A 12,295-nucleotide genomic window follows, 5' to 3' on the forward strand; every position below is an offset into this window, starting at 1 on the left:
CCACCCTTTCACTGCTAAGTGTGCTGGAGCACCTCATCACCCCACCTGCAACCACCTCTAGCGCTCCCCCACCTCTACATGACGTCTGAACCTGCACTGAAACAGCCCCTCAGCTGAAGACTGACTTCCCCACAGATAAACACACGTACAGTACTACACCACTTTCAGCTGATAATTTATTTTTTTTTTTTCATTTTTGTCGGGTTTTTTTCGCTTGAAAGGAAGCTCAACCCACCCTGCTGTTCATTTTTTTAAAAGGGCAAACACAGCGAAAGAATGACTTTAAAATACAAAGGGTTTGCTGCAGCAGTTGGAATATTTATTTTTATTTTTTTTATTTTTGTTTTGCTTCTTAGTTTTATTAACAGATTTCTTAACCATTTTAGTTGTTTCGTAGTCTGGAGTGGCAACTGTGACTGCTGTCCCTGATTACCCCCCCCCCCCTTCTTACCCATAGACGTAGCTGGTTCCCCCTCTCCTCTCCTCACCTCTCTCCCCCTCCTCACTGGCCCCCTCAAGTGGAGGTGCAACTGCAGTACGTTTTACGGCGCTGTGGAAGGAACCTATTCCAGACGGCAGGGTTCCACTCTTTTGTGTTGTTGTTTTTTTTCCTTTTTTTCCGCTTTTTAAAACAAATTCTGATTCTTAACATTTTTTTTATTATTTGCGACGAAGAAACCTAATTGTACAAATGGATTAAAAACAAAGAAAATTGTAAAACGCAAAAAAAAAAAAATCACAACGATCCAACTTTCTGCTCTTGTAAGGTCTTTTATGAAGCCGCTGCTGCATCTACTTTTTTCGTTTTTTCTTTTTTTGTTTTTCTTTTTTGTTGTTGTTGGTTGGGACACTCGCAGGCGCTAACCTTGTATTGCTGATGTCTGCAGCAGAGCAGCGGGACTCTCCTGATGCTAACATGCGTATTTGTGATGACAGAACGCCACTCTCCTACCTTTGGACATGGGCTTTCTCACTGTTTGTGACTGGACTTTTTTTTTTCTTTGTTCTCCCTGTGCATTCACTTTGTAAAGGGATTTGAAAAAAAAAACACAAAAAAAGAAAAGAAGCGATCTATATATAAATATATAAATATACATTTGGACTAATGTAGTTAAATGTTTTTTGGCTGTGAACTACTGAAGGAGTGTGCTGGAGTGACGCCACGTCCAGAGAGCTTCTTGGAATAGCCATTTCTAATTGATGAACAACAACAAAGAAAAAAAACTCCTAGCAGTTGTATCTTCTTGACGACAAATATCTAGACACATAGAAACAAGAGCCACTTTAAAGTTAAGAATTTTTCTTTTTTTGTCTTGTATCAGAAATGGATACAAGCTTATGCTTGTTGCAAGATTTTTACTTGCTTAAGAGGAAAAAAACATATGAAAAGTGAGATAGCATTTTGGCCTCCGATTGTTTATATCTTTTTATAAATTTTAGAATCAATTTCTCTTTAAGGTGGCTCATTTGTCTCTTCAACTCTTGTGCATATTAAAGAAAAGAATGAGTTGAAATTCATTGTGCCTTTTGGTTTTTCATTTCTGAGCAACTGTTCTTAACCAAGATGTCGCAAAGTTTCACCAGTCGAGATAAAAAAGCAGTGCTTCGAGGCCCTGTGGTGTGGGGTCCAACTCAATATCTAACCTCCTGGCCTCTGCTTTTGCATGTGGCCTCGTGCTTTGCCGACAACCCGCCTCCTTGGAGAAAATTAACTTTTTTGTTTTGTTTTTTAAATCCCGCTGTCAGCCTTGGCACAACAGCTTTTGGGGACGATATCAACATCCCGATTGCAAATGAGGAAATGGTCTTTGAATTATGCCTTTGTGAGATATTGAATGAGACTTCTACCGTCAACTCGGCGTTGCCTAGCATCACAAGGCCACAAGCAAAAGTAGAGGACTGAAGGTTAGACATTGAGTTGACCCCCGGGTGTGTGTTCAAGAGGAGTGACTGTATGGCGATTGGGAGTATGGGTCCGCCTCAGTATCACCCCTTCCAGTGCTTCCCTCTGCCCTCCGGCCTCTCTTGACGTCAATGACTTGTCAATTCGATACATTTTTATCCATGATCTCGGGCAATTTGAAAAAACTCTACCTTCTACGCACCTGCCAGCTTTGGTGTGTGGGGGGGGGGGAAATCATGTGTAATTCAGTATCTCGCCAAAACACAGCTCTGAAGCTACTTCGTCATTTATCATGTGACCGACTCCAAAGAGCTGATCTGAGCTGGACTTGACAGTGGGGAAACCTTATCTTTTCCTTTACGAGAGGAAAGGTGACATGACATGAGGCTGGAGACAGAAGGACCCAGCCAGTGGAATACATTGAGATGCAACCACTGTGTGTGTGTGTGTGTGCGTGTGCGTGCGTGCGCGCGCACGGGGGGCTTCTGACAGCTAGGCTTCTTTCCATTATCCTGACTCCCGTCCTCCACCTGTTCTTGTGGCCTTGCGCTTCATGTGACGCCCCCGCCTCCGGAGAAAACTATAAACTTTCCCCGCTGTCAACCTAGCCGCAACAACTTTTAGTAGGCTTTTTCCTGTTCAACATCCCGAATACAAATGAGAATTTCTCTTTAGTTACATATTGAATTAAACTTCTGTCGTCACTGACGTCTTGTGATGTCACAACGAGGCCACAAGCACTTGGAGGGGGTGGGGAGGGTATTGGAAAGATTCCCTACTCTTCTAGACTTAATGATGTACTATGGAGTTGTACTCTACTCATTCTAATGGCTGACTTGTATCTGACCCCTCCCTCCATTATCCCTTTCAACCAATCAATCATCACCACTGCATCGTCATACCAACCATTCCATCACTCATCACTGAGTTTATCTTTCACATACATAAACAAACATCATTTCCCTCATCCCATAAAATTCACTGCCATATTTGCCAGCATCAAGGTTTCCGTAGTAACGGGCAATCCCATCCCATCCCCCCTCCTCCTCCTCAGGACGTTACTCTGTATTGATGATCCAAACCAAAATAAACTTACTGTTCGCCATCAGCTTTGGACCACTCTCCTCTAACTGCCACTCTCCCTTTCCCCTTCTGACCCCTCTGCCTTTCTCTCTTCTTAGTCTTTTTTATTAATCTCTGAATTTAAAAGTAAAGAGCAACAAAATCTGAGCGCCTCAGGTCTGTGCAAAATAGCTGAGGCTGCAAGCTTTCGGTCTGTGAGACCCTCTACAAACAGTGCTTGGAGCTGTGACCTTCACTTCTTTACTAATCTCTGAATTGGAAAATCATACGAGCAAGACCCACAGGCAAGTTGGTAAAACATGAATGCCTCTTAAGACTGTAGACATTTACTGTTTTCAGTATGCCTCTACCATTATTTATGATGTGCAGCATTCAAACGCCATAACACGGAAGCTATCAAAATGTGTGTGCCCAACTGCCACTGGAAATTGAGTCTCTAAATTGGGTAAGAGTCTCTTTCTAGTAAAGGTGAGAGTATGTTGGGCAATTCAGGTAGGTCAACCATTTGAGTTGTCCGTCAACTCTATCAATTTGTTCAAAGGATGAAGGTGTTAATAGATTGTTTACTTGTGTTAAATGAAACCAGTGTTAAATTCAATCTATAGTTGCATGCTCTGGCTACATTGCCAAATCTTGATATATGTGGTTTGGTTGACTATCTGGTTTCCTACTTTGAGAGCTAGTCCTTACAAACTGAAGTAGGCCACACAGTGGTGGTGTGACGAAACAATCTCAAAACTCTTTGGCGCCAAATATTGAACTTTGATTTTGCTTTGTGGATTGGACACGAGCAGTCATGGGCGGAACCAGAAGTGGAGTGATTTTCACAAATACCCAATCGGTGCAACGGGCGTTGGAGAGTGCAAGAGACCACCTCTGTGACAGACCAAAGTCGCTGAACAAAGTTTTATTTGCGTTTTGAAGCGCACAGAGCTATGCTTTAATGCGCCATAATGACTGAACAGACACAAGTTGATTCTCCAGCGCTCTTTACGCCCGTCACTGTATATTCTCTGTTGGCATGCGCTGCACAGTTTATTGTGGGATACCTGTTTGCGCGCTTATGGGGCAAAAAGTGTTCAACCACTGATCAATGGGTTCTTGTATGGTTGTTCTACGACGCTATTGTCCACATCACTTTGGTAAGTTTGCGCACATTGGCGCGTATTTGCGAAGCTTTTGCCTGGTTGTCATACTAAAATGTTTGCATCATCTTTTATCAGGAGGGGCCGTTTGTGTACATGTCCCTCATCGGTACAGTGGCTACGTCTGACAACATCATTGCAGAACTCTGTGAGTATAGACCAGCGCAACTCCGTTGCAAACAGCGCAGTTGCATAACCGCTGGCGTTGCGGCATCTCCATTGTGGAATTGAGCTGTCTTTTACCGCCATCTAGTGGATTTTTTGTTTTAACCTGAAGCATACATTTGGACAATTTTATATGATGGCGTAAATGTATTTTGTGTTGAGTAGTGTGCTACAACTCTGCATTTCAGTAATGTAGCCTATTATGTTGGTAATTATCTGCTACAGGGAAAGAGTATGGGAAAGCCGATACACGCTGGTTGTATTCAGACCCAACCATCGTGGCTTTGGAGCTGTTGACGGTCGTGCTGGATGGCTTTCTGGCTCTACTGTTGGTTTACGCCATTGTGAAGGATAAACACTACCGGTAGGCACAGCAGCACCGCGTGGTTATTTGTGGCCGTGCGTGACCGTCTAGCGCAGCAGTGGCTTTCATAGTGGGGAACGGGGGTCGCGGCATTGCAGATTGGCAGGCATAGTATAGCGCAACAAAATGAACAATTTAATAAACTGAATGACTAACGTAAAGAAACAAAAGATAAACAATTATTTAAACAGTATTATAATCATCTATTCCATCTCTGAACACTTGTTATTATTACTCTCTACTACTACTATCATTATTATTAATATATCCTAGTGGTGCTGCCTCACAGACCTGACTGCGGAGAAAAAAAAATAGTGGGCCACGACCCATGTAAGGCGGGGGCTTGGCTGGAATGTATTGTTAGCCTATATGAGAGGCCTTGTCATGGAAAAGTTTGGGAACCACTTTATTGTCAGACTGTCCCACTGTGAGTGCAGCTCCTGTGACAGCTGTGTCTTGTTGTATGGTCATGTACTGTGTGTGTTCACATCAGAGAAAGGCTTACTAGTCCCCCAGTCAGATGGGGAAAACGTATATTGTTGTAATGTGCTATGATCCAATTTGTAAAATATAAAATGTATGATTTCATCCACTTCAACAATAACTCAGGCCTTGCCATCCATAAGCTTCCACTCGACCTCTCATTTCCATGCTATAGGTTTACATGTTACCATCACCCTACTATGATAAGCTGGCATGGTAGGCTACACCAGTGGTTCTTAACCTGGATTTCAGGGGGTACACAGAATTTTGTTTGTGTTGAGGTTGTGACAAAAACTCTGCTTGCGAACATTATAATTAGGCCAAATCAAACCCAAATTAATACCTATTTTGGTCTCCATGTAAAGGCATTAAGATATTGATTAGTGTCTCAAACAAGAATCACTGTATTTAATCACTTAAATCATTTTTTAGTGCGTATACATGTATAGAAGTTTGGGTTGGGGGTGCACGGCTTGTTTTGGGCACAGGTAAAGGGGTGCTTTAAGAAAAAAAGGTTAAGAACCACTGGCCTCCACCATTAAACTCATATACAGTACAAAACACAACATGGGCAAATTGGCCCTACAGGCTCAGCACTAGTTTCTTTTAATTCTGGACAATGAAACCTCTCTGCTATGTCTTGTTCTCCTGTGTCCCTGGCATACCGTACTGCAGGCACTTCGTCCAGATCACCCTGTGCGTGTGTGAGCTGTACGGCGGCTGGATGACCTTCTGTCCCGACTGGCTGATGGGCAGCCCGAGCCTGAACACGGCGAACTGGCTCTACCTGTGGGTGTACCTGGTCTTCTTCAATGGGGTGTGGGTGGTGGTGCCCGGCCTCCTGCTGTGGCAGTCGTGGCACGCACTCAAGACCACCCACCACCTTCAAGCAGGCGACGCCAAGAAGAATAGATGAACGACGTTGGTCAGACAGAGACCACATGGAGTTTCCCTTTTCCAGACAAGGCCAGTTTTACCAATACGCAGACTAGTAGCCAATCAATTGCCAAGAAAAATACCCTCTGGAGGGGGCCCCACCACTCAGTTCTGCCATGGCAAACACCAGCAAAAAAGATTAAAAAGGGCCCCCTCTCTATATTTCGCCGAGGGCCCTGAAATGGGTAGAACCGCTGCTGTTTCTAGACTCTCAGATCTGTTCAGATGAAATGCTCATAAGGTTAAAGGAGAATTCCTGCCAACTTCAGCAAACAGTTAATTGCTCACGCTACCTTTGACTTGTCAATACCCAACAATGCTTTTGTGTTGTTGTTATTCAGCCCTTTCCGAGATGCTGGCCATTGTAGTGGGGGGCATGGTTTGTTTACATTTTAAAGGGGCACAAGGTAGGATGACGACGTTTGCGTGGTGCCCGTGGCATGCCTGTCTCAAAATCTACAACGTAATGAAAAAATGCTGTTAAAATAAACTCAGCGTGAGAATGTTATTCATCACGGAATGCCAGCAGTTGATACAAATCTGAATACGGTATGTAAAGCAATTTTTCATATGAAAAGTGTATCCCATGACACTCGTTTGGACCGCTCTGTCAAAAAGTTGCATTTGGGGTTTTCTGGCAGCGCCAGCGGACCATGGCAGTGATCACGAGAGTCATTGTTCACTTATTAATGATTCACATAACCATCGGCTGACTCGGGATAGTGATTAATAAACCTTTAATCCTACCTGGAGCCCCTTTAATAAAGCACACATACACACACACACACACACACACACACATCTCAACATACTCCAAAATATCACCCAAAACATTGTTTGACATCACCACTTTACAACACAGCCATAACTTTTGGGATGATGTTTGGATTATGTTAAGACATTTTTTTTTAAAAGGTTAAGAAGCCCATGCCCTCATTAAAAAGGGCAGGATCTTAGGAAAGGGCTGAACAAAACAATGCTCTGTGTCGCCAGGCATTGACAAATCAAGGGTAGCATGAGCAATACACATGGTGTTGCAATTGGGAGGTATTATCCTTTAAAGACACTCTCAAACATAAGTATCAGTTACACTTTATCCTAACAGTCCCTGTACGAATGTACTGTCATTATGAAGTACCATCTAACAAGTAAGATATACCAAGATGCAGCCTTCAGCACACTACATGTGGCGGATTAATCATTCCCATATGGTGATCATGATAATATTCTGGCAATTGTGACTATCAGCCTTGGGCAGAAATGGCACAACTGCTCACCACAAACCTGATCCAACCAGCGCAGAGTTCGCCGATCATAAGAGTAAGTAAGAAAAAGTAAAGAAAAATAAATAGTTTCCAACACAGGTAACTTTTCTCTTACGATCACCGTCCTCTGAACTAGTTGGATCACACTTGTGAGGTTTTTAGTGTTTTTCAGTATCAACACTATCTACCTCATTAGGTACAATGAACTAAATGGTGTAACATATCATGAGCTAGTGTTGTACTTACACCATGAATTTATTTTTATTTGTACTTTTGACTCCTCTGGTTGTAAGGGACCAATGTTAGATGTGAGTAGTGAGTACCAGATCACAGCAGACACTACCAACTTCCTCTTCACACTTCACACTGATACTGATACTGGGAAGAGTAGAGGGGAAATTGGGTATTTTTACATTTTCAGGAACAACAGGGATTGTGATGAAGTTAGCTACATGTAAAGAGATACAGCTGTTGGTTTAAACTGCATCTGAAGAGTTCAGATGCAAAACCCCCTAAGTGCCTTTTCAGAAAATAATCTTAATTCATTTTTATTTAATACAAAGCTATCAAAATTGCATATTTGTTTATTTTATTTATGTAATATAACTATTTATATGTATTATCAAGTAAATGGATGTAAACCAAACCAACAACGGGGTTCTCTAAAAATATAGAAGTGCAGGTCTTAAGAAATGGAGTTAGGGGGTTTTGCATCTGAACTCTTCATCTCCATTTGACACCAATATTAAAATATACGCATGAACAGCCACACACACACACACATTTTTCCTGACCAGCACTGTTCTAGTTGTGGATTGTGATTTTGTTTATTTCTATCACATATACAACAGAAAAACATTTATAGTCTTTTCAAAATAAATATAGTTTCCTTCACAAAAGTTTTAAGGCTTTTCTGTTCAGCCGTTGTCGAGTAACTCCACCTCACCTTGACTTGCAAATGAGGCACGCCTATTACACTTGTTAAGTTTGAACAGGTGGTGGCATCATATTTCATTCATAGTCATAAATGAGTTCATCATCGTCTGTTTATCCAACACACAGCACATTATAAAAGGGTCAATGACGTTTTAGTAGTAGCACACATCCGGATGATGCAACAATAGCTAATGTGACATATTGTATGGATTAGATGATTTTAGTGGATTATTTAAGAAGCATATTCATTATAGTACATTAATTATCAATTTCTAATTCATTTATGGGCATTGGCTGTGGTGCACCATCTGACATCTGAGCCCAAAAAAACGCAATGGACCCTTGCAATAAATATTGTCATAAACTTTGCAAATGAGGACAGGCCGAGACCTTTTCTCTGTAATATTGACAGCATATTATATAAAAGTGAAATCCACAGCAGGCTGCACTGTATAAAAGAAAAAGAAGTCCACAACAGGCAGCATTTTATATAAAATGAAAAAAATGTTGAAACCCACAACAACCAGTCGGTTAGTAGAGGTATACAAATGTTCTCTTCAAGCTTGTTTTTCACACATACCTGTGTTTGTCAGTCTGGCGTGGAAATGGCACTCACCTTGACAGTTTACGAGGCATACCTGTGGTAGTCTGACAGAAACCTAACCTTTACCCAGCCGGCTGGACTACCTTGCTAGATCACTCGATTGAATATTCTTAAAAATATACTTTAGTGACCTATACAAAATGACTCAAAATGATTCATAAACTCTTTAATACAAGAGATTTGAGGTCCTTCCATCACAACAGAGCCACAGGTCTTGGATATAGTACCATTTGGATAGACTTGCTACCTCTCTCTGACAAAATCCTGTTAATAATAATAATCAGTTAAATAATAATCGATCCATTTGCTTGTAGGCAATGACTCCATTCAGTGTTCAAAGAAACCCCTGGACAGACTATGGCATTGCTTCCCAACCTTTTTGGTTTCGCGTACCCCCTAAGTGTCTTAGTTGTGCCATGAGTACCCCCTAATTCATCTGGTAAAAGGGAAGTCACTTGCGCTCTAACCTTCTTGGTGCGTCCAGTCCAGGACGGTATACAATGTAGAGTAAACTGGTCCACTTCAGAAAGACTAGGCCAGGGATGACTGGAGCACTCAGATACTTTTTAGTATTTTATTGTGGTGAAAACATAATGACTGACGTTTCAAAGCAGCGTCGACACGTCAGTCATTATGCTTGCACCACAATAAAATAATAACTAAAAAGTATCTGAGTGCGCCAGTCATAACTGGCCCAGTCTTTCTGAAGTGGACCAGTTTTACTCTACATTGTATACCCCCTAATTCATGTTCTATATCGCTTTCTCTGTCCTGATGTGACTGCTCCATACATTTGTTATCATAATAACATTTTTCCAAGTACCCCCTGCAGTGTGCTCGCGTACCCCTAGTGGTACACGTACCCCTGGTTGGGAAACACTGGACTATGGGACAATCAGGGGAATCAAGACAAGTGGTAACACGTTGTGGAATATACCCCCGGTATTCACCTGCACAAATTCACAGCTTAGGTTTTCCTGATGAGTTAAGCTACAGAGAGGACGGCCCGCTACAATACCCCAGGTAGGCTCTACACACGAACATAAACACTGTATAGTTTTTCCAGGTGAATTTCTTTTTTCCTGATGAGTTTAGTTTTTCCTGATGAGATTAGATTTTACTGATATCTTTAGTTTTTCCAGATGTCTTTATTTTTCCCTGATGAGTTTAGTGAGTTTGGTTATTCCTGATGAGATTAATGTTTCCTGATGAGTTTAGCAACAGAGAGGAAGGCCTGCTGTAGGCCGAGTCCCTGCAGTGCGCTGCACCCCTGTATCTCCCAGGAGCGCTGGTCCGTGTAGCTGGGCAGCTCCAGCTGGTTGGACACCTCCCGGATGGTCATGGAGTTGGGCAGGTCCTTCTTGTTAGCCAGCACCATCAGCGGCACACCCTTCATGTTCTCGTCGCTCAGGATCCTCTTCAGCGCTTTCTGGGCCTCGGCCATGCGCGAACGGTCCGTACTGTCCACCACGAACACCAGCGCCTTGCTGCCCTCCAGGTAGTACTTCCAGTTGGGCCGCATGGTGCGCTGGCCGCCCACGTCCCACACGGTCAGCGACGTGCGCTTGTCCAGCTCCAGCGTGCCCACGTTGAAGCCCACCGTGGGAGAGGTCTCCATGGTGACGCCCTGCTGGAGGCGGAACAGCAGCGTGGACTTGCCCGCCGAGTCCAGACCCATGAGGAGCACCTGGGCCGGCTTCTGGTTCTTGTTGAAGTGTTGGCCCATCACGACAAGATCAGAGTTCCTTTGTTCCTCTTGAATATAAATCCAAGAACTTGTTCTTCGTTTTAGATCCAAGAACTTGTTCCTCTTAGATCCAATAATGTGTCGTATTCCTATTCCTCCAGAACAGGGTCCTCTAGAACTAAAAGCTTTGACTTCTGATGAACAGGCGAGGAGTTCTTTGTTTCTTCTTATAGATCCAAGAACGTACAGTGCCGTATTCCTCTACTGACAAGAACAGCTATGACCTCTACTAATGAACAGAAAAGCTAAAGCTACTGTACCCTCCACGGTCTGTTTTGCATGTACAAGAGAGCAGATGACTCGAGCCCTGATAAGCAAACGTAGCTGTGGTGTTTATTTTTCAAACAGCATGTAAAGCAGAAGAGACTAAAGGCGGCTTGACAGAGCTGCACGCTGCTAACCACACTGGCACACACACACACACACACAAGTGAAACTCTGAGGGTTTTTTCTCTCTCTCTTCTAGCCCCTAACCGTCATGTGACCAGCAAACTCGCCCTTCCACATTCTTTGCACAGGAGTGTTACCTTTTGAAAAGGTTTCTCGGGCCCATTTGGGTCAGAGTTATGTTTGGATAGTCATGTTAGAGGATCACAATCTGATTACTTTGGCTTAAATGTTGCATCAATACAGTATAAAAGTGAAAGTCAAAAAGCAAGATTGACTCTATAGCTTCTTATGTTCATGTTGGCTGGGTTATCAGTTAATTACAAGCAGAATGAGTTCAAATGTGTTGAGTCATGCCATGTTAGAGGGCCTCTGGGTGTTCTCTCAGCAAACACCTCTGGGTGTTCTCTCAGCAATAGTCATTTCCACCGGTCTTAAGTGGATTGGTGGATTATCTGTAATACATACAGTATATAAGTACCTTCAAACATGGCACCAACTTTTAAATTGTTTTAAGTTTCTGAATAAAAACTAATAAGGCATTTCCTTTTGAAGTTCTGATTACATTTAAATTAACTTGAGTCAGAATGCTGAGCAGGTGAACCAAACACAAACATCAATGACCTCACTGACCTGACTGTCCAGTTCAAAGGGATGTTAAGTGTACACAGCAGACCCAAAACACATCTGTGAGTCTCTGTTTATGTGTTTTCATTCATATCAGTCACTTAAATTCCCTGGATGATGAGGCTGATAACAGGCCATGCTGGATAAGTTGATATTGTGAGCTACTATTCAGCTATGTTGACTGCCCAGACTCATGTGTTTACAAGTTTGTACTGTCTTTTAATTAGCCCAAACCTTACCATGACAAGGCCCCCCATATACTGGTACATTCCAGCCATGGCCACCCCTTACATGGGTCGTGCCATTCTATTTTGTTTTTCTGTGCACTGGGCCCCACTAGGATACATAAAATAATAACGATAATAGTAATGTTCAGAGATGCAATAGACCATACTTTTATTAATGAGAATATTGTTTAGCTTTTTTTTGGTTTGGGTTAGTTATTCAGTTTATTCATGACAAGGCCAGGGGGCTATTTGTTAAAAAAAAGATTGAGAACTTCAGGTCTGTCAAATCATGTCAGCTAGGCGTGTAAAAGAGGCATGTGGGCCAAAGGTTGTGTCCAGGTGCTCCACAGGGCCCCAGAACAGATAGAGATTATTCAACTGAAACTTTCACGACACCCAGCAGACGGTGTGTGTGTGTACCTC

General features: G+C 42.6%; 2 protein-coding genes across 2 annotated transcripts; one reads left to right on the plus strand and one right to left on the minus strand.

Annotated features, from left to right (window-relative positions):
• The first annotated feature begins 3,639 nt into the window (after positions 1-3,639).
• Positions 3,640-7,866, plus strand: ebpl (EBP like). The gene is made up of 4 exons (XM_063211589.1): positions 3,640-4,128; positions 4,210-4,279; positions 4,522-4,660; positions 5,819-7,866. The coding sequence occupies exons 1-4, from the start codon at positions 3,940-3,942 to the stop codon at positions 6,057-6,059; spliced, it is 639 nt and encodes a 212-aa protein (XP_063067659.1). The 5' UTR covers positions 3,640-3,939; the 3' UTR covers positions 6,060-7,866.
• A 2,140-nt stretch (positions 7,867-10,006) lies between these two features.
• Positions 10,007-11,384, minus strand: arl11 (ADP-ribosylation factor-like 11). Its single transcript, XM_063212516.1, has one exon. The coding sequence runs from the start codon at positions 10,608-10,610 to the stop codon at positions 10,080-10,082; it is 531 nt and encodes a 176-aa protein (XP_063068586.1). The 5' UTR covers positions 10,611-11,384; the 3' UTR covers positions 10,007-10,079.
• Between the last annotated feature and the right edge of the window lie 911 nt (positions 11,385-12,295).

This window comes from Engraulis encrasicolus, chromosome 12, assembly GCF_034702125.1.
Source record: "Engraulis encrasicolus isolate BLACKSEA-1 chromosome 12, IST_EnEncr_1.0, whole genome shotgun sequence".
Lineage (NCBI taxonomy): Eukaryota > Metazoa > Chordata > Actinopteri > Clupeiformes > Engraulidae > Engraulis > Engraulis encrasicolus.

Excerpts from the sequence above, each read along its gene's own strand:
- ebpl (XM_063211589.1), top strand. The coding sequence starts at position 3,940 with ATGACTGAACAGACACAAGTTGATTCTCCAGCGCTCTTTACGCCCGTC. Across the intron at positions 4,129-4,209 it reads CTATTGTCCACATCACTTTG|GAGGGGCCGTTTGTGTACAT; the intron begins GTAAGTTTGCGC and ends ATCTTTTATCAG. Across the intron at positions 4,661-5,818 it reads GTGAAGGATAAACACTACCG|GCACTTCGTCCAGATCACCC; the intron begins GTAGGCACAGCA and ends ACCGTACTGCAG.
- arl11 (XM_063212516.1), bottom strand. The coding sequence starts at position 10,610 with ATGGGCCAACACTTCAACAAGAACCAGAAGCCGGCCCAGGTGCTCCTC.